Below are 17,692 nucleotides of genomic sequence, written 5' to 3'. Positions count from 1 at the left end.
AAATCCCCCATCACCTCCCCTTTGTAAGGGGCCCGTGGTTGAGGAACGAGCCCCCCAGCAAACAAGGAAGAGCAGCAAAGAAAACCCGGCCACAGCATGGGTGTGGCCCCCAGACACTAGTTCTCCCCCAGTTCCCCCAATGAGGTCCCCCCCACAGAAGGACACTCCATCCTACCATAAACCCCCCCGCTGTGAACCCCAAACCACAACCCATGGCCCCCTGGGTAGGATTGGGAGGCCCAAGGTCCCCCCTACCCCTACTATAACCAAACCCGGGGTGGGGGGGGGGCAGGGGGGGTACGAAATTTGGAAGCAAAACTAACAACAAGTAAAATGGCGCGAGTGAGCGCGCCGTATCATACAATAATAAGGTAGCGGCTTACAGCACAGGAAGGGGGGGGGGAGGACCCCTGGGCACAATACAAAAATCATTCGGGGGGGGGGGGGAAAACCTATCAATATTGGCACACTAATTATTGGACATTGCAGTCCCCCTTTGCACTGGTGCCACCATTCTCTCCCAAACCAGCCACAGCACCAGGGGGCCCTAGAGTTTGCATGTTCCCCTCACACAGCCCAACCTTTTTTTTGCCTTTCCATCTGAAACCCCGTACCCAAAACTTAAGCTCCTTCACACATCCCTCCCCGTACTCCCAGGAAAATTGGCATCTCCGCCCCCACGCACTTCCGAGACAATTCAGTATTTTATCCCTCATGCCTGAACCCGTCCCAAGAAGCCGGGAAGCAGACCACTTGCTTATGGCCTATTTATCCATGCTGCCCATCTCCATTACAGGTTACAACACGGGGCCAGAGCTAGCCCACAAGGAGTGAGGTGCCAGAGACCCCGGCACTTGCCAAAGGCCCTGTGTCCCCCAGCTGTTGATCGCAGAACCATTACCAGCCTGGGAAGAGAGAAAACCTCCAACAACATCAATCAAGGTTCCAATCCCAATGAGTCCCCAAAACCCTATCTTAATCATCTAGAGCAAAATGGCACTAAGTGCCCTCATCGCAAGTTACCACCCCCCCCTGTGCCCTTAATACACCCGCCCCCCCCAGGGGACACATGACCCCCCAACCAACCCCCCCCCGAAACGCCCCACCAACCTCCCCTGAAGCAAAGGGGGGAGGTGCGGGCGACCCTAAAAACCCAAAAAGGCCCAATCTCCTCCTTTCCTGTGAAGAACTTCCCTTTTCTAATGATCAAGCCAAACCAATTTTCTTTTTTCACTCTTCTCCCCCCCGATGTGATGGTCCACTTGTAAGGCTAAAAAATCCCCCCCCCCCTAATTTCAGGTGGCTGAGGCAAAGCAGACTGTGACCCTGTTGGGCAGCCCCCCAGCAGCACCTGTCCCCCCTATTCACCTAGAGGCCAATGCAAAACCAGCCGGGCCCCAGTTATCCCCCATGGCTTTTCCAAGCCTCCCCCACAGAGAGCCTGGCAGCTGCTTTTGTTTTGGGGCAAATCCAGTGGCCAACCAGCCAGCCTTGCTTGCTTGCCCTCTGCCTTTCCCTTTCCCTTTCTGGCCAAGGAAGCCTCCACAGGCAGCCCTTCCCCTGAGCAGAATTTGATGCCTCAACAGGTTACCCCATTAAGTTTGAAGTAAAAGAAGCAAGAACCCAAAACGAAATGGCCATGGGCTTGGTCCCACGTCCAGATGGCCTCTCCATAGGTGCCCCTTTATGCAAGTGTGGGGGCCCAGAGCAGTGGAGCATGCTAGGAATAGCCTCCTTTCCTTTATTTTTATCTCTTCTGGCCTTTGGCCCAAGCCCACAGTCCAAACAGGCTTTTGGCCCAAGCCCAATGTTGCCAAAACCCCACTTTTCCTAAACAGGCATAAGTTGCCCTAGGCGAAAAACCAGCCATGCCAAAACTGCAGCCACTCCAGGTTAATCCACAGGGGAAACCCCCAGGAAACAGGGGAGGTGAACCCAGAGGCAACCTGGACTCCAGAGGCCTTTACAGAGTCCCCAAGAGCTGCGCCAAAAACAGTGGGGGGCCCTGGCCCCTGGCCTGACAGGCCACAGAGCTTAAAAAGCCTTTCCCTGCAAGAGGCAGCTAAACCTCCCAGGGCCCAGAACAACGCAGAAACAGGCTGGGTGCCCTTACTGACAAAGGGAGAGGAAGCCTTTGCCGGGCAACCTTATACAGAGCACCTACAAAGGACCCAGGCACCAAAGAGGGAGAGGTCCCTTCCCAGGGGCTGAGTTCTAGCAATCCAATCAGGCAGAGTACAAGTTTAAAATTGACCGACAAGCCCACCACCCAGAGCATAGTAAAGCCAGAGAGTAGCCACCACAAGCAACGGCTGGCCAGGGCAGCCTCAGTGCAAAGAGGTGTGGAAAGAAACCAAATGCCACTCCAAAATTCCACTCCCCCCCCTCACCTGGCACTCCAAAAAACCCCCCTTCCCCCCTGGCCGCTTTATCTCCAAGTGCATAGCTGGGTAACAACAAGGAAAAAAAAAAACAAGGCTTAAAAAAAAACCAAAGAGGCCAATCCCAACACCGAAAGCCCACCCAAAACAGTCCCAAGAGAGAGAGGTGCCAGGTGACCCACCTCTTTCAACACACAATGTAGTGTTCCAACCCATTACACCGCCTTAATCCGATATTTAAAATAAAATATTCATAAACCCCGTCCCCTCCCCCACACCCGCAGAAACCAGAAGCCTTTTATTCCCTCACAATTTTTTATGACCACGCCCTCCCCCCTACAAAATCACAGCTAGATTCAGTTACAAAAAAAAATTCCCCATAAAAAAACCCCCCTCCCTCAAAACACCAGCCAAACAAAACAAGAGGCTTATCTCCGAACCAAAGATTTTTTAAACCCTAGAAAAATAGACATATTCTCATCCAACATCTACATTTATAGCCCTCCCCCCCAGCCCTAAGGGTTTTATGTTTGCCCACCAGAAGAAAATTGACCACCCTACCCATGATATCTTAGCAGATGAAAAAAATAATTACATCCCTACCTCCCCTCTCCCCCCCTCCCAAAACAGCCCCCAGTTTATAAAAAAAAGATATATTTTATCGTGAATTTTGGCCCCTGCCAAGCAGGTGCCCCCAAAAGAAAAATTCCCAAATAGTTCCATCAGTGGCCCTGTGATACAAGAGAAGAAAAGGGATCAACACATGACAAAGGCAAGAATCAGAAGCTGTTCGTAAATGTAAACAGGGAAATACCTCCCCCCCCCCCATCCCTCCCATCAATCCCCCCCCTCCCTCATTAATGAATAATCCACAACCCCCCAGAATTTTCCAGGGTACACCAACTCAAAGTGGGATCCCAAGAATAGAAAACCAACAAACTACTTCTGCCCAAGAATTGGGAGAACCAGCTATATTGGGGTGTGGTGGCCCAGAAGCCTTAGCGTGGGGGACCAAGCAGTGTGTGACCTGAAAAACGGGCCCCAGCACAGCCATGGTGTCGCAAGGAAAACACACTGCCCCCCCTCAGAGCGACCCGTGTGTCCCCCCCCACCAGCCTCCATGTGGGGAGGGGGGTCAAGGTTCCCCTAAGTGGCCAAGGGTAAAAAAACCTTGCACATTGTAGCCCCAGTTCCAGGAGGAACACTGCTTTGCTGGGTGGCAACGTTGGGAAGAGGAGAGGACAACTCAGCAACAGTAAATGAAACACAGGTAGCAAGACACAGAAGCAACGCCTTTGTGGAGTGCCAAAATGCCCTTATGTAAGGAACACACATGCTTAATGCAGGTTCCAAAACCCTCTCATGAAACTGGAAGGCAGCACTCCGGAAACCTTGTAACCCCCCAAAGAAAAGAACAATCCCCGGATGGCCCCAGCCCCCCCTGACTAAATGCCCCATCCACCTGCCCCACTGAATCAAAACTCCACAAAAAGACTTCAGAATTCAAAAAGAGAAAAAAATGGGGAGGTGGAATTCCCCTGGGCCCAAAAACGAAAAAAAGAAACCATTCCGGTGAAGGACAAAGAAGACAGCCCTGGTTCGGGCCCTTAAGATGTTTACAAAATCACAGTTTTCCTGCCCCAGTCCCATAACCTTCACCTAAGGCAAACCTTTTTAAAACTCCCCTTGCAGATTGGGAAATCAAGGAAAAAGGAATTTCAGAAATAGGGCCCTGCAAGCAGAGCTCTGACATTCACCAGCAGAGGTGCAAAGGGAAACTCAGGAAAAAAACAGGCCCCCCCAAAGGGATTGAGCATCTGGCAGCCCATGGAAACGGTACGGAGGTAGGGTTTTACAGACAGGTAGAAACCTGGAAAGCCAAACCATCCCTTTCCCTGTTATATCCCATTTTAAAAAAAAACCCAAGCAAATCAACAACAAAGGGGGAAGCCAGTGCAACTATCTAAGGGACTTTGTCCCCCAATTTACCGCCCGCAATTTTGGAAACCAACTGAGAAAAAAAAAACGTTTATCCAGGGCCCCAAGTGCCCCAAAATTTTTCCACCCAGCAAGACGGAAGTAATCAAAAACAGTGGGGGCCCCAACTTTACGTGTGACAAAGCCAACTCCAGGCCCACGTAATCAAGCCAACAAGCGCAAGCAGGAAGGAGGATCCTGCCCCTAGCTGAAGGATGGGAGGTAGGGAAGTGAGGTCCAGCCCAGGACAGCCCTGGCTGCCCCAACGCCTTTGGCACACACCAGCAACAGCAACTCTTTAACGTACGGGCTGAAATTTAAAAACCGGGTCCCCCCCCCCTCAATGGCAAACTCAGAGACCCGTCTTCCTCATCTACTTTCAAGCCCAAGTCCCACCCGCCCCCCTGCCCACTGTTTTATTTTTCTTTCTGCCGGTTTACAAGGGAAACGTTTCAGCAAAAGCCCAGCAAGGGCCCCCATTACAACGCCTCTGAGGATACCGAATCCGTAAGAATGGAAGGATCCCACAGCCAGGGTAGTAACAAAGCAAAGAGGAGGGTTTCCTTTCGTCCTTCAGGCTTTCCCCCCGCCCCCCCGCTCGCCTCACTCATCCTCTCGCGTCACCCCTCCGTCCCTCCCCCCCGCCTCCCCCTCCCAACTCCCGCTCTCGCCTGTTTTCAAGTCCCCCCTTTTATGATCAAACTTCCCAAGCACGCTTCAGGCTTGGAAGGAGAAAAGGGCCCAAGAAGAGCTAACCCACAAAAGCCCCCCAAAACAGCACAGAGCCCAGCAGGGGAAAAGAACGCAGGTTGTCTAAAATGCCCTCCTGTTTCCAAGCCTGCCCAATGCCAACTTGGCAGGTTGCACCAGGCCTTCAGAACAGAGAAGCACACCACAGGCAAGTTTGCTTGGAAGAAGACACCTAAAATTGTGTCCCCCATCCATCTTAGGCACCTAAAACAAACAACAAACGAACACCCATCGCCCCCTGTGGCTTGTTTTTCCTCCTCTAGGCTTGGGCCTGTCCCCCCAGAATTGGGGAACAGGGAGAATTGTGGAAGCCACACAGCCCCACCCACCAACTGCCAAACACCCTCAAAGACCCTCTGACCTGACCCTTGAGATGTCCAGGACTCCTGAGAGGAGCCAGGTTATCCCATGATCCTCTGGCCCCCACAACTCCTAAACACATACTAGGAATAACACAAGTCCAAGGAATGAAAAAAAACAAAGATATTTAACAAGAGGCATGCAACAAGTGACCCCCCAAGGTTAACCAGAAAAGCTCTGCTGGGTGCAGGAGAATACACTCCAAAGCAGTGCCAGGGAGGTCCCAAAAAAAGGGCCTGGAGGACTTGTGCCACAACTCCCCAGCCAGCTGAAGGCTGGAGAGAAAGGGAGAGAGCTTTTTTTACGAGAAATTGGAAGGCGTTGCCGAAGGCCCCCACGTACCCCCCCGCAAACGTGAGCATGAGGAAGCAATTGGCAAGCAGAGAGAGGCAAGGCCCCCGCCGCCCGCCGCACTGCCCTGCAGGCAGGGCGCCGAGCCCCCGGCCCAGACAAACCCTCTGGCCTGCCCGTCAAACCCCCGGGCCCACAACTAGTGGCAAATGAAGCCCCGAAAGGCCAGGCCAGAGCAAGGAACGGTGGGGGGATGCAGAGGGTGGCGGGTCGGGATGTCAGGGGAAAATTTCTCGAATAGGTTTTTTATCTTTGGAAGACCCAGAGGGGTGGGAAACTGGTTTCCCCAGTTCCCTCTGCTCTTCGGCTTTTTCTGTGGACTCCCTTCTCCCTCGCACTTGCGGCGGGGACCCCCTTGCCGGGAAAAAATGCCAAAGGAATGGGGCTAGAAAAACAAGTAGAAATCAGGTGTCCCCAACCTCACACAAAGAATTGGCCTTTTCTTTCCCCTACGACGGCAGAACGCCCCCAAAACCTTCCCTCCCCCAGCAACCGTTTCCCGATTTCCCCTGCTTGCCCCTTATTCCAAGGTGTGAAAAGGGGGAAGCTGGAAGAGACTTGCAAAAACCCCACCCCCCCCCACACCCCCCCAAATAAACAGCAAGGGCTGTGGTGTGGGCCATCCCCTGACACGACCAGTGCCTCTCAGAAGCTTGCCTCCAGCCAGAGGTGAAACAACAAAGCAGGTGCAGGTGCACCGGGGAAAATCTTAATGTATCCTCTCCCCTGCTCCACAACCGTCTGGATGACACCCAAAACGCTGGACTGGATTGTCCACCCCCTCCACCACATCACCACCCAACAATCCTGACGCTTGGGAACAATGCACTTTCAGCGCCCAGCCCTTTGCCAATGCACGATCCCTTGAACCCCAGGGGCCCCCCTGCTTTTTTGGGACACCCCCCTACCCACTCCACAAAGCCAAAGAAAGTAGCCCCCAAGAAGACTCTGCAAGTACTTGCCCGCCCCCAAGCACAAGGGGTTTTTTCTGGCCCCTGTAGGCAGGCGGGGGGCGGGCTTGGCCCACACCCATAGCACGTAAAAGGCACAGAGTAGAAAGAGCTCAGGCAAGGACCAGAACACAGGCTCAGCTACTCACGCCTCTGGAGGAGCGCACACACGGCTGGAACGCTTGCCCAAAGTAGGTCTGATCCTCCCCGAGGAGTTGCCTTCCATCTCTGCTGAGAAAACAGCCACAAGAGTCAGGCTCCCGAAGGAACATGCCTCAACCCACGCTGTCCACACTGCCATCCTGAAAGACCAACTGAAATTTGATCTGATACAACCAGACCATCCTGAAGGGGTTAACGCCACACAGAGGTTGACAACCTGACATCACAATGGCCCAGACCTCAGGAAACACCTCCCTCACCATCAAACAGACTAGGGCAAACATCCAGCTTGACCAGAAACATGCATCCCAGGCAATGGTTTTTCCAGGCTTCAGACTCCACCACACTCCCTTCCAGACTGCAGGACAACCCAGCCTGCCACTAAGCTAACTTGGCTCTTCCTGCGGAGGATGGGAAAAGTTCAGCACACCTCAGCTTTTGTGTACTGAAAAAGCCTTACAGTTCTCTGTGCCACCCAGCCACTGCTCTGGCTTGCACGTTCCCAGCAAGGAGCCAAGCCAACCATGATAGCACCATGGACTCAACCTTGGGAGTGGAGAGGCTGCTGCTGCTCCCTCTTTCATGGCACAATGGGAGGTGATGTCTGGATGCCAGCGCTTTGTATACCACAGCAGGAGCAGGAGGCCGAAGGATGGCTCTGGTGATCAGACACATGGAAACCTTTATAGTTACCAGGCTATGGAGGTGGGTAACCAGTTTGCACTGCAAAACGTGGCTTCCACAGAGGAGGGGAAACACTCAGGCCTGCCTCAGGCAACTGCAGGAGGAACCGTAAAGGGCCCCCATTAATAAAATGACACTATTATTGAGGATACAGGAACATCCAGCAAAGACCCATGGGGTTAACCCAAAATTGCCCCCAGGCCAACAGGGACACGCAGCTGTTCCCCCCCAGCTCAGGCCCCCTATTCTCCCTGGGCCTACTAAGCCCAGCCTACCCCCTCTTTCCCTTCCTCCACCGCCCCTTCCCATATCCCATTTTCCCCCCAGCACCCAATCTTGCCCCTTCTCCTCCCCTAGCCGCCCGGGCAAACGTTACTTTAAGAGCCATCCATGGCATGAGGAACAATGAAATGGGGATACCCCCCAACCCGGCCTATCACCTTCTCCCCCCCACCACAAAACCACCCGGCATGGTGTTCCCGCCACTCTCCCTGGGCAAAAAGACCCCAGACCACGCAATCCTAGCAACCACTCACCCAGTCCCCCAGGTCCCCCAAAACCAGCTTTTCTCCTTCTGCTTTTTTGGTGGCAGCGACTTGCACAAAAGAACCCGCGTGTGCAGGCTTGGCCGGACCCGGCAAAAAGCAGGGTTCTGCTTGGGAAGTGAAAACTAGGGGCCAAAAGAAGCACACAAAGCCCCCCATTCCTGTGTGGGGGACATCATTTACCAGAAAAACAAGCAACCGGAATAAATATGGCCCCCCTGGAAAGTCACAGGCCCCACCAAACAAAAAAGTTGTGCCCCTATCCGTCCCACTGTGGGGCCAGAAGGCTAATGGTCCACAAACCCCACTCCCACCCTTCTTAAAAATCCTAATTCACCAAAGGCCCAGGGGGCAGAACTGAGAGCCAACACAGTTAAACATAACAACGAGATTACCCCCCCCAAGGATAACAAAGGGGAAAAGAAAAACAGCACTAGTTTCTTGGTCCCCTTTGAATTTTGGGTGAATATTTTGCCTTCCCCTATCTAACCCCAACTGAACCCCTGGCCCCCCAAAGGGTCCTACCTCCCTGGATGGTGGCTCCCTGTGCCTGAATCTCCTAACAGAAAAAAAAAAACTCCTCTCCCTGCCGCCCTCCTTCCATTGATACCCAGAGCTGGAACCACATGAACAAAAAGCACCTCCCCCCTGGTTAAGAAGTTATTCAATCGGAAAAGTTTGGCAAAGAGGGAAGGAGACCCAGAGTCCCACAGTCAACCAAGTGGGGCACTGCCGCGGAGTAACAGCAACAGTCCCCCCCCCCCCCAGGTTTAGCAGACACGAACCCAAAGAAAAAAGTCCAACCCCCCCCCTACCCCCTGGGGGTTGTGGGAACTTGCTGATGCTGTCACCCCACCAAGGGTTTTGACCCATTGAAAAAGCCCCACAAAAGACAATACAGCTGAAATTCGCTTGGACCTTTAACCAACCAGGGGAGCAAGCCTTCAGCATCTCTGTTTTAATTACACACCTGATGCCTCCAGCCCCAGAGAGAAGCCCCTACACTCCAGAGCCCACACCACAAGCGGCGCGGCTTGGCAACAGATGAGGTCTGGCTGGAAAAAGCACTCCTCCCTTCTCTCCCCCAAAAGGGTCTACCTAACAAATTGCTGTCTGGGAGCCAGCCCTGGGGCTTCTTGGCCAAGATAAGACACCACAGAAGCAAGGTACTTGTTTGTTTTTGCTTACGAGGATATGCCCAGAGGAAGAGTCCCCGGAGGGATGGAGGAGTGAACAGAAGCGAACAGCAAGAAACCAAAGAATGAAATACAAAAGCAAACCCACTTTTTTATGCCTCTGAGTTTATTCCACAACACACCCTAGGAGCTCCATCCTGGAGTCAAGCCAGGGACCTGAAAATTTCTATTCTGTTTGGGGATCCCCCAGATCACTCCTACAAAAACAAACAACAAAAGAAAAAAAAAAAACACAAAAATAAACGGGATGGAGAATTGCACCGCGGTCCCGATCACTGGCCCCCACCCCCCTAAAATCCCCAGGCCCCTGGCTTGCACCAGGAGCTCCACTGTTTTTTTGAAAAGCTCAGAGGCAAAAGTGTTGCTGTATAATCATCATTGTTTCAGCTGAAGCTCTTATCCCATCCCTCAGACTCTTCCTCTGCATATCCTCGTAAGCAAAACAAACAAGTACCTTGCTTCTGTGTCTTTCTTGCAAGAGCCCCAGGCTGGCTCCCAGCATTTGTTAGACCCTTTTGGGGGATGAGAAGGAGAGTGCTTTTTCCAGCCAGACCTCATCTGTTGCAAGCCTGCCCGCTGTGTGGGCTCGAGTGTAGATGGCTCTCTGGCTGGAGCATCAGGTGTGTAATAAACAGAGATGCTGAAGGCTTGCTCCCCTGGTTGGTAAACGTCCAAGCGAATTTCAGCTGTACTGTCTTTTGTGGTGCTTTTCAATGGGTCAAACCCTGTGGCTGACAGCATCAGCAAGTTCCCACAACCCCCAGGAAGGGGCCTGGACTGTCTTAGGGTTCGTGTCAGCAACAGACTGATGCTGTACTCAGCAGGCATTCACTCTGGTGTGACTGTGGACTCTGGGTCTCCTTCCCTCTACTGCAAACATTCATATAAACTCTTAACCAGGGAGGAGCTTTGTCATGTGTTCCAGCTCTGGGACAAGGAGGAGGAGAGAGTTTTGCTGTGGAGTTCAGGCACAGAGCCACCATCCAGGAGACTGACCTGCAGTGTCAGTTGGGGTAGAAGGCAATTCAAGACAGAACTGTGATGTTCTCCCTGTTTCTTGGGTAGTATCTCTGTAGTACTGTGATGGCTCAGTCTGCCCCTGCTTGGAGATAAAGAAGTGGGTTTGTGCATAGCCTCTGGCCACAGTGGAGGCACCACTTTTTTGTTGCTGGGGCTGTGATTTCCAGGGCCATCCGGTGCTTTTTTTTCTGAAGAGTCCCACCAGACTGGGCTGTGCTTCTGCCCTATTTAACTCCCAAGCAGAACCTGCATCCTGTCCTCCTCCTCCCCTCTGTCTTTTGCAGTCGCTGCCCCAGCAGAAGCTGTTGACCTGGCTGAGTGTGCTAGAATGCGTGGAGGTCTTTGCAGAGATGGGGACAGCCAGGGTGTGGGGGGAGATAGGCCGGTGGACCATCATTGTCCTCATCCAGCTGGCTAAGTAAGTGCCCTGGGCGGAGGGGAAGGGGCAGTGTGTGCTTGGAAATGGGATCTGGAGGGGAGCTGGCTGTAGCCCAGGAGAAAGGCTGAGCAGGACAGCTGCTTGTCCCTGTGGCTGGGGCAATTTGGAACCCCCTGGTCTGCTGGATACTGTACCACAAAAGGGCATGCCTACTCCTCCTGCCAGTTGCCTGAGCAGGCCTGAGTGTTTCCCTCCTCTGTGGAAGCCACGTTTGCAGTGCAACTGGTACCCACCTCCATAGCCTGGTACTAAAGGTTTCCATGTGTCTGATCACAGAGCCATCCTTCGGCTCCTGCTCCTGCTGTGGTACAAAGCTGGCATCCAGACATCACCTCCCATTGTGCCACTGAAGAGGGAGCAGCAGCAGCCTCTCCACTCCCAAGGTGAGTCCATGGTGCTATCATGGTTGGCTTGGCTCCTTGCTGGGCAACGTGCAAGCCAGAGCAGTGGCTTGGGTGGCACAGAGAACTGTAAGGCTTTATCAGTACACAAAGCTGAGGTGTGCTGAACTTTCCATCCTCCGCAGAGCACAAGTTAGCTTAGTGGCAGGCAGGGTTGTCCTGCAGTCTGGAAGGAGAGTGTGGAGGAGTCTGAGCCTGGAACCATTGCCTGAACTGCATGTTTCCTGGTCAAGCTGCATGTGCCCTAGTCTGTTCTGATGGTGAGGAGAGAGTTCCTAGGTCTGGGCCATTGCAGGTGTCAGGTGTCAACCTCTGTGTGGCCGTTAACCCCTTCAGGATGGTCTGGTTTGTATCAGATCAAACTTTCAGTCTGGTCTTCAGGATGCAGTGTGACAGCGTTGGGTTGAGGCATGTTCCTTCGGAGCCTGACTGCTGTGGCTGTTTTCTCCAGCAGAGATGGAAGGCAACTCCTCAGGGAAGGATCAGACCTACATTGGCAAGCGTTCCAGCCGTGTGGTGCGCTCCCTCCAGAGCAGTGAGTAGCTGAGCCTGTGTTCTGTCCTTGCCTGAGCTCTTTCTACTCCGTGCCTTTTATGTGCTACTGGGTGTGGGCAGCACAGGGCAGAACCCTGTGCTGGGGCATGTCTTGCCAGTCTTTGGGTGCTGTGAGTGGGAGGGTGTCAAAGCAGCAGGGGTTCAGGCACGTGCTGCAAGGCTGGCGCTGAAATTGCATTTTCCCAAGCGAGCTGTGTGCTGGAGACAATCCATCAGCGTGGTCATACTTTGAGGAGCATGGATCTTACAAGAACCTCTCCCTGCTGTGTTCCCTCTGCTGGAGGCAAGCTCTGAGGGCACTGGTCAGCCACAGCCCTTGCTGTGTGTGCAGCTCTTCCAGCTTCCCCGTTTCACACCTTGGAAAGCAGCAGGGAACGGTGCAGGGAAGTGCCGTAGGGAAGCATTCTTTGTGTTTGTGACCTGATCTACTTGTTTCAGCCCCATCCTTGCATTCCCGGCACTGGGGGTCGCCGCAGCAGAGGGAGGAGTCACAGAGCCGAAGAGCAGAGGAGATGAACCAGCTTCCCACCCCTCTGGGTCTCCAAGAAACCATCGCAGAATCCCTCTACATCACCCGCCCTCTGCTCCACCGTATCCTGCTCTGGCTGCCTGCGGGCTCACTCCACAGCCGGGTGCCGGCAGAGGGTGCTGCGGGCTCGGCCCTGCTGCAGGGCAGTGCGGCGCGGGGCTGCTCTCTGCTGCTGCTCCTCTGCTTAGACGTGGCCTCGGCACTCCTCCCTTCTCGTAGCCTCTCCCTTCTCTCCAGCCTCAGCTGCTGGAGTTGTGGCACAAGTCCTCCAGCCCCTTCTTTGGACCTCCCTGGCACTGCTTTGGAGTGTATTCTCCTGCACCCAGCAGAGCTTTTCTGGTACCTAGGGGGTCACTTGTCTGCATGCCTCTTGTTACATATCTCTGTTTCTTTCCATTCCTTGACTGTGTATTCCTAGTATTGAGTTTAGGAGTGTGGGGCCAGAGATCATGGAAACCCTGGCTCCTCTCAGGAGTCCTGGACATCTCAAGGTCAGTCAGAGGGTCTTTGAGGGTGTTTGCAGTTGGTGGTGGCTGTGAGCTTCACAATTCTCCCTGTTCCCCAATTCTGGGCAGGCCCAGCTGAGAGAAACAAGCACAGGGGCTGGTTGTTAGGTGCAAGATGGACACATTTAGGTGTCTTCTCCAGCACTTGCTGTGGTGCTCTCTGTTCTGAGCTGGTGCAACCTGCAGTGCATGGAGCTTGGAACAGAGGGCATTTAGAAACCTGCTTTCTTTTCCCTGCTGGCTGCTGTTGCTGTGGGTTAGCTCTCTGCCCTTCTCCTTCCAGCCTGAGCTTGCTGAGTGATCTAAAGGACTTGAACAGGCGAGAGCGGGCGGAGCTGAGACGAAGAACCCTCCTCCTGCTGTACTACCTGCTGAGATCTCCTTTCTACGATCGATACTCAGAGTAAGGGGCCCTTGATGGGCTTTTGCTGAACGTTTCCCTTGTAACAGAAACAGTGGCAGGGGACTGGGTGAGTAGATGAGAAGAGGTCTGAGTGCATGAGACCAGGTTAATCAGCCCTTACGTAAGAGTTGCTGTTGCTGTTTGTGCAGCTGGGGCAGCAGCTGTCCTGCTGGACTCACTCCTACTCCCTTCCTTCCTAGGGGCAGGATCCTCCTCCTGCTGCGCTTGTTGGCTGATTACGTGCCTGGAGTTGGCTTTGTCACACGTAAGTGGGCCCCACTGTTTGATACATCCCCGTCTCTGCTGGGTGGAGAAAAATCAGGGCACTTGGGCAGAACGTTTTCTCAGTTGGTTTCCAACTTGAGGAAGGAATTGGGAAGTCCCTAGAATAGTTAGCACTGGCTCATCCTTGTGTTGATGCTTGGGTTGTTTTAAACTGGAACAGGAAAGGATGGGTTGCTTCCAGGTTCTACCGTGACTGTAAACCTCTCCGTACCCTCCCAGGCTGCAGAGCTCAATCCCTGCTACCTAGGCCTGTTCTCCTGAGCTCCCTTTGCACCTCTGCTGGTGAAGCAGAGCTCTGCCTTGCAGCCCTATTTCTGAATTCCTTTTCCTTGATCCTCAATCTGCAAGGAGTAAAAGGTGCCTAGAGGTACTGACCTGGGCAGGAACTGATTGTAAATCTAAGGCCCGAACCAGGCCTGTCTTCTAGTCCTTCACCAGAAGGTCTCTTCGTTATGGGCCAGAATTCCACCTCCCCATTTTCTCTGCTGATCTGAAGTCTTTTGTGGAGTGATTCAGGGCAGTGATGTGGCATTAGATCAGCCTGGCATCAGGGGATTGTCCTTTCTTTGGGGAGGTCACAAGGCTCAGGAGCTGCTGCCTCCAGTTTCAGAGAGGCTTTGGAACCTGCATTAAGCCATGTGCTACATAAGCATTTGCACTCCACAGCAGTTGCTTCTGTGTCTGCACCTGCTCATTACTGCTGAGTTGTCTCCCCTCTTCCACGTGCCACAGCAGTGTCCTCCTGACTGGCTACATGCAGGTTTTACCCTTGCACTGTAGACCTCCCTCCCCACTGGAGCTGGGACACGTCAGCTCTGAGGGGGCAGTGTCCTGCACCATGGCTGTGCTGGCCACGTTTCAGTCACTGCTTGGTCCCACGCTAAGCTCTGGCACCACACCCCAAAGCTGTCTCCCATCTTGGCAGAAGTAGTTGGTTCTATTCTTGGGATCACTTGAGTTGAGTACCTGGAAATCTGGGGTTGTTGGATATCATAATGAGGAGGGGGGATGTACCCTGTACATACACAGCTTCAGATTCTTGCCTTTGACATGTGTGATCCCTTTCTTCTCTTGTTTCAGGGCCACTGATGGATTACTTGCCTGCTTGGCAGAAAATCTATTTTTATAACTGGGGCTGATGAGGAGAAGATGATTATTCTCTGCTAAGATCATGGGTGGACATTTCTAAGGAGGGCAACCTTAGGCTGGGGGAGGGATGTTGATGATAATGTCTAATTTTCAGTTAAACTATGAATGAGAAGCTCATGTTCTGCAGGGTGAGGGAGGGGGTTTATGGAATTTTTTTTAACTGATCTAGCTGTGAATGATGGACAAATGAGAAGCTCATGTTCTGCAGGGTGAGGGAGGGGGGTTTATGAAAATTTTTTAACTGATCTAGCTGTGAATGATGGACACTACATGTGTGAAGAGACCCTGGCCACCTCTCTCTCTGGACTGTTTGGTGGCTTCGGTGATGGGATGGCCTCTGTTTTTTTTAAGCCCTTGTTTTTTTCTCCTTTTGTACAGCTGCACTATGATAAAGCCAGGCAGGGGAGTGGATTTTTGGAGAGCATTGTCTCCCACCTCATGGCACTGAGGCTGCCCTGCAGCCTGCTTGTGTTGGCTACTCCTGGCTTACCTGCTTGGAGTGGGCTTGTCTGTCAAATAAACTGACTGAATGGAAAGAACTCAGCTGAAGGACCTCTCCCTCTTTGCCTGGGATCTTTGTAGGTGCTCTGTAGTTGCCAGCAGCTCTCTCCCTGTCAGAAGGCACAGCTTCTGCAGTTGTCTGCCCTGGGGTATGCTGCCTTTCAGAAGCCTTTAGCTCTGGCCTGTCAGGCAGGGCCCCCACATGTTGCTCAGCTCATGCCTCTGTAGCCTCTGATTCCAGGTGCCTGGTTCACTCCCCAGTTTCCTGGGGTTCCCCTGGGGATACAGAGAGCTGCAGTTTGCAGGCTGTTCTCCTAGCACCTAATGCCTGTTAGAAGGGTTTGCAACATGGCTGCCAGCCAGTGCCTGTGGGCTTGGCCAAAGGCAGAAGAGAAATAAAGACAGAGGCTAATTCAGCAAGCACTGCTGTGCCACACTTCATAAAGGGCCTAGGAGAGGCCTGGACAGCCATGGCCATCGTTTGGTATCTGCTCTACTCAACTTAATGACAGTTGAGGCATCAATCTGCTCAGGGAGCTGCTGTGGAGGCTTCCTTGGCCAGAAGAAAGGAGCAGCAAGCTGGTGGCACTGGATTGCCCCAAAAGCAGCTGCCAGCTCTCTGTGGAGCTTGGAAGCTGGGAACTGGCAGGTGCATTGGCCTCAGGTAAGTGACAGGAGCTCTGGGGCTGCAAGGGTCACAGTCTGCTTGCCTCAGCACCTGAAATAGGGGATTTAGCCTTACAGTGGACCATCACATCAGGGGGAAGTTTAGGCTTGATCTTAGAAAGAAGTTCTTCACAGAAAGAGAGATTGGCCATTGGAATGGGCTGCTCAGGGAGGTGGTGGGGTCAATGTCCCTGGAGGTGTTTAAGGCAAGACTGGATGAGGCACTTAGTGCCATGCTCTAGTTGATTAGATAGGGTTGACTCATTGGTTGAACTTGATGATGTTGGAGGTCTCTTCCAGCCTGGTTGATTCTGCGATCACAGCTGGGGACCACAGGGCTTTGGCAGTGCCTGGGGTCTCTGGCACCACCTCAGTGGGCAGCAATGCCCTGTAATGAGATGGCAGCATGGAAAAGCCATAAGCAAGAGACTGCTCCCTTCATTTGGGCTTTCAGCAGAGGAAACTGAAAGTCTCTGAAGTGCTGGGGAGATTCACTCCTGGAGACTGAGATGAAGGAGCTTAGTTTTGGAAGGGTCAAGATGGAAGCAAAAGGTGCTGGTGAGGGACAGAAACAGCCCTGGTGCTGTGGCTGGATGGGAGAGATGTGCACCAGTGCAAGAGGACTGCAAGCAGCTGGTGGCACCTGAGGCAGGACCAAAAGCTTCTGTACCAGGAGGTGGTAAGTAGAAGGGACCTGCCTCCCATCCTACCAGGCTGGTGTCCCGGGGTTACTGGTAGGATGAGTCCTCTGTGACCTCATTGGGGAACTAGTGTCAGGGTGCACCATGCTGTGCAGGTTCTTGCTGCTCTCCCTGCTGCTGGGGGCTGTCCTCACACGGCCCTTACAAGAGAGGTAAGGATTTGTCCCTCATCCTTCTCGTCCTCTATGCCCCAGCACCTGCAGAGGTACTGCAGGACTCCCAGCCTGAGCTGGCACTTGTGGAACCAAGCCCTCATGAGTTGACTGGGCTGGGTGAAGTGGTACATGGGAGCTCTTGTGCCACAGAGTTTTGGCTCACTCCTGCCCCTGTTTTTTCTCTGCAGTGACAGCTACTCAGTCCCTGAGGACTTCTCTGCTCCCCTGGAGCTTCCACAGGAACACTTTGGCCTGGTGGATGGTATGGTGCTCTCTTTACCCCTCTGAAGACCCTTTCCATAAAGTCACCTCTCCAAGTGGGTGGTTGTCCCCAGCCTTGAGAGCAGCCCAGGGCTGAGCCCACCATCTCTGCTCTGCCCACAGATTACGGCATCAAACCCAAGCAGCCTCACGTCAGGACCCCAGGGGGCTGGCAGCGGCCGGCAGGGCTGCGCAGAGCTGGCAAAAGCAAGCGCGACGAGCTCGAGTTGCTCCAGTACTACGATGAGGCCCACTTGTGAGCCACCATGTCCCTGTGCCCACCACAGCCCAGCCTCAGGGACACCCCTGCTGCTGCAGGACAGTGTAGGTGCTGGGGTGTAGGGAACGGAGGGTGATGATAATGGTAAACCCTGCTTTGGGTGGTGACTGGAGCAGATTACCTCCAGCAGTCCCTTCTGATCATCACATGATGGTGCCAGGGGAGGTTTAGGCTGGATATTAGGAACTATTTCTTTACTTGGAATGGTCTGCCCAGGGCAGTGGTGGAATCACCATCCCTGGAGATGTTTAAGCAACATATGGACTTAGGGATATGGTTTAGTGTTGGCCCTTCCGTGCTGGGTTGAAGGTTGGACTGGATGATCTTGAAGGTCTCTTCCAACCAAGTTCTGTGATCTACCACATCCTGAGACTGTAGTGAGGTGGGTGTTGGTCTCTTCACTCAAGGCACAAGTGATAGAACAAGAGGTTGGACATCAGAAAAAAAAATTCTTCACTGGAATAGTTCTGAAACACTGGAATAGG

General features: G+C 53.2%; 2 protein-coding genes across 2 annotated transcripts in view; both read left to right on the top strand.

Moving 5' to 3' along the window:
- The window catches only part of PEX16 (peroxisomal biogenesis factor 16), a 50,858-nt gene extending 35,695 nt beyond the window's left edge, over positions 1-15,163 (top strand). Inside the window, exons 2-11 of the mRNA XM_054400251.1 lie at positions 4,451-4,519; positions 4,802-4,865; positions 10,661-10,794; positions 11,092-11,198; positions 11,671-11,751; positions 12,210-12,362; positions 12,719-12,791; positions 13,090-13,209; positions 13,410-13,474; positions 14,575-15,163. Of these exons, the coding sequence (XP_054256226.1) occupies positions 4,451-4,519; positions 4,802-4,865; positions 10,661-10,794; positions 11,092-11,198; positions 11,671-11,751; positions 12,210-12,362; positions 12,719-12,791; positions 13,090-13,209; positions 13,410-13,474; positions 14,575-14,633 (925 nt within the window). The 3' untranslated portion in view covers positions 14,634-15,163. The remainder of the gene's footprint in view (positions 1-4,450; positions 4,520-4,801; positions 4,866-10,660; positions 10,795-11,091; positions 11,199-11,670; positions 11,752-12,209; positions 12,363-12,718; positions 12,792-13,089; positions 13,210-13,409; positions 13,475-14,574) is intronic.
- Positions 15,164-16,595: 1,432 nt separating this feature from the next.
- Positions 16,596-17,187, top strand: FREY1 (Frey regulator of sperm-oocyte fusion 1). Its single transcript, XM_054400824.1, has 3 exons — positions 16,596-16,663; positions 16,855-16,928; positions 17,051-17,187. Exons 1-3 carry the CDS (start codon positions 16,596-16,598, stop codon positions 17,185-17,187), a joined length of 279 nt encoding a protein of 92 aa, XP_054256799.1.
- The last annotated feature ends 505 nt before the right edge of the window (positions 17,188-17,692 follow it).

The sequence above is a fragment of the Indicator indicator genome, chromosome 4, assembly GCF_027791375.1.
Source record: "Indicator indicator isolate 239-I01 chromosome 4, UM_Iind_1.1, whole genome shotgun sequence".
NCBI lineage: Eukaryota > Metazoa > Chordata > Aves > Piciformes > Indicatoridae > Indicator > Indicator indicator.
Note: the sequence above shows the minus strand (reverse complement) of the source record. Positions and strands in the feature narration are given on the sequence as shown.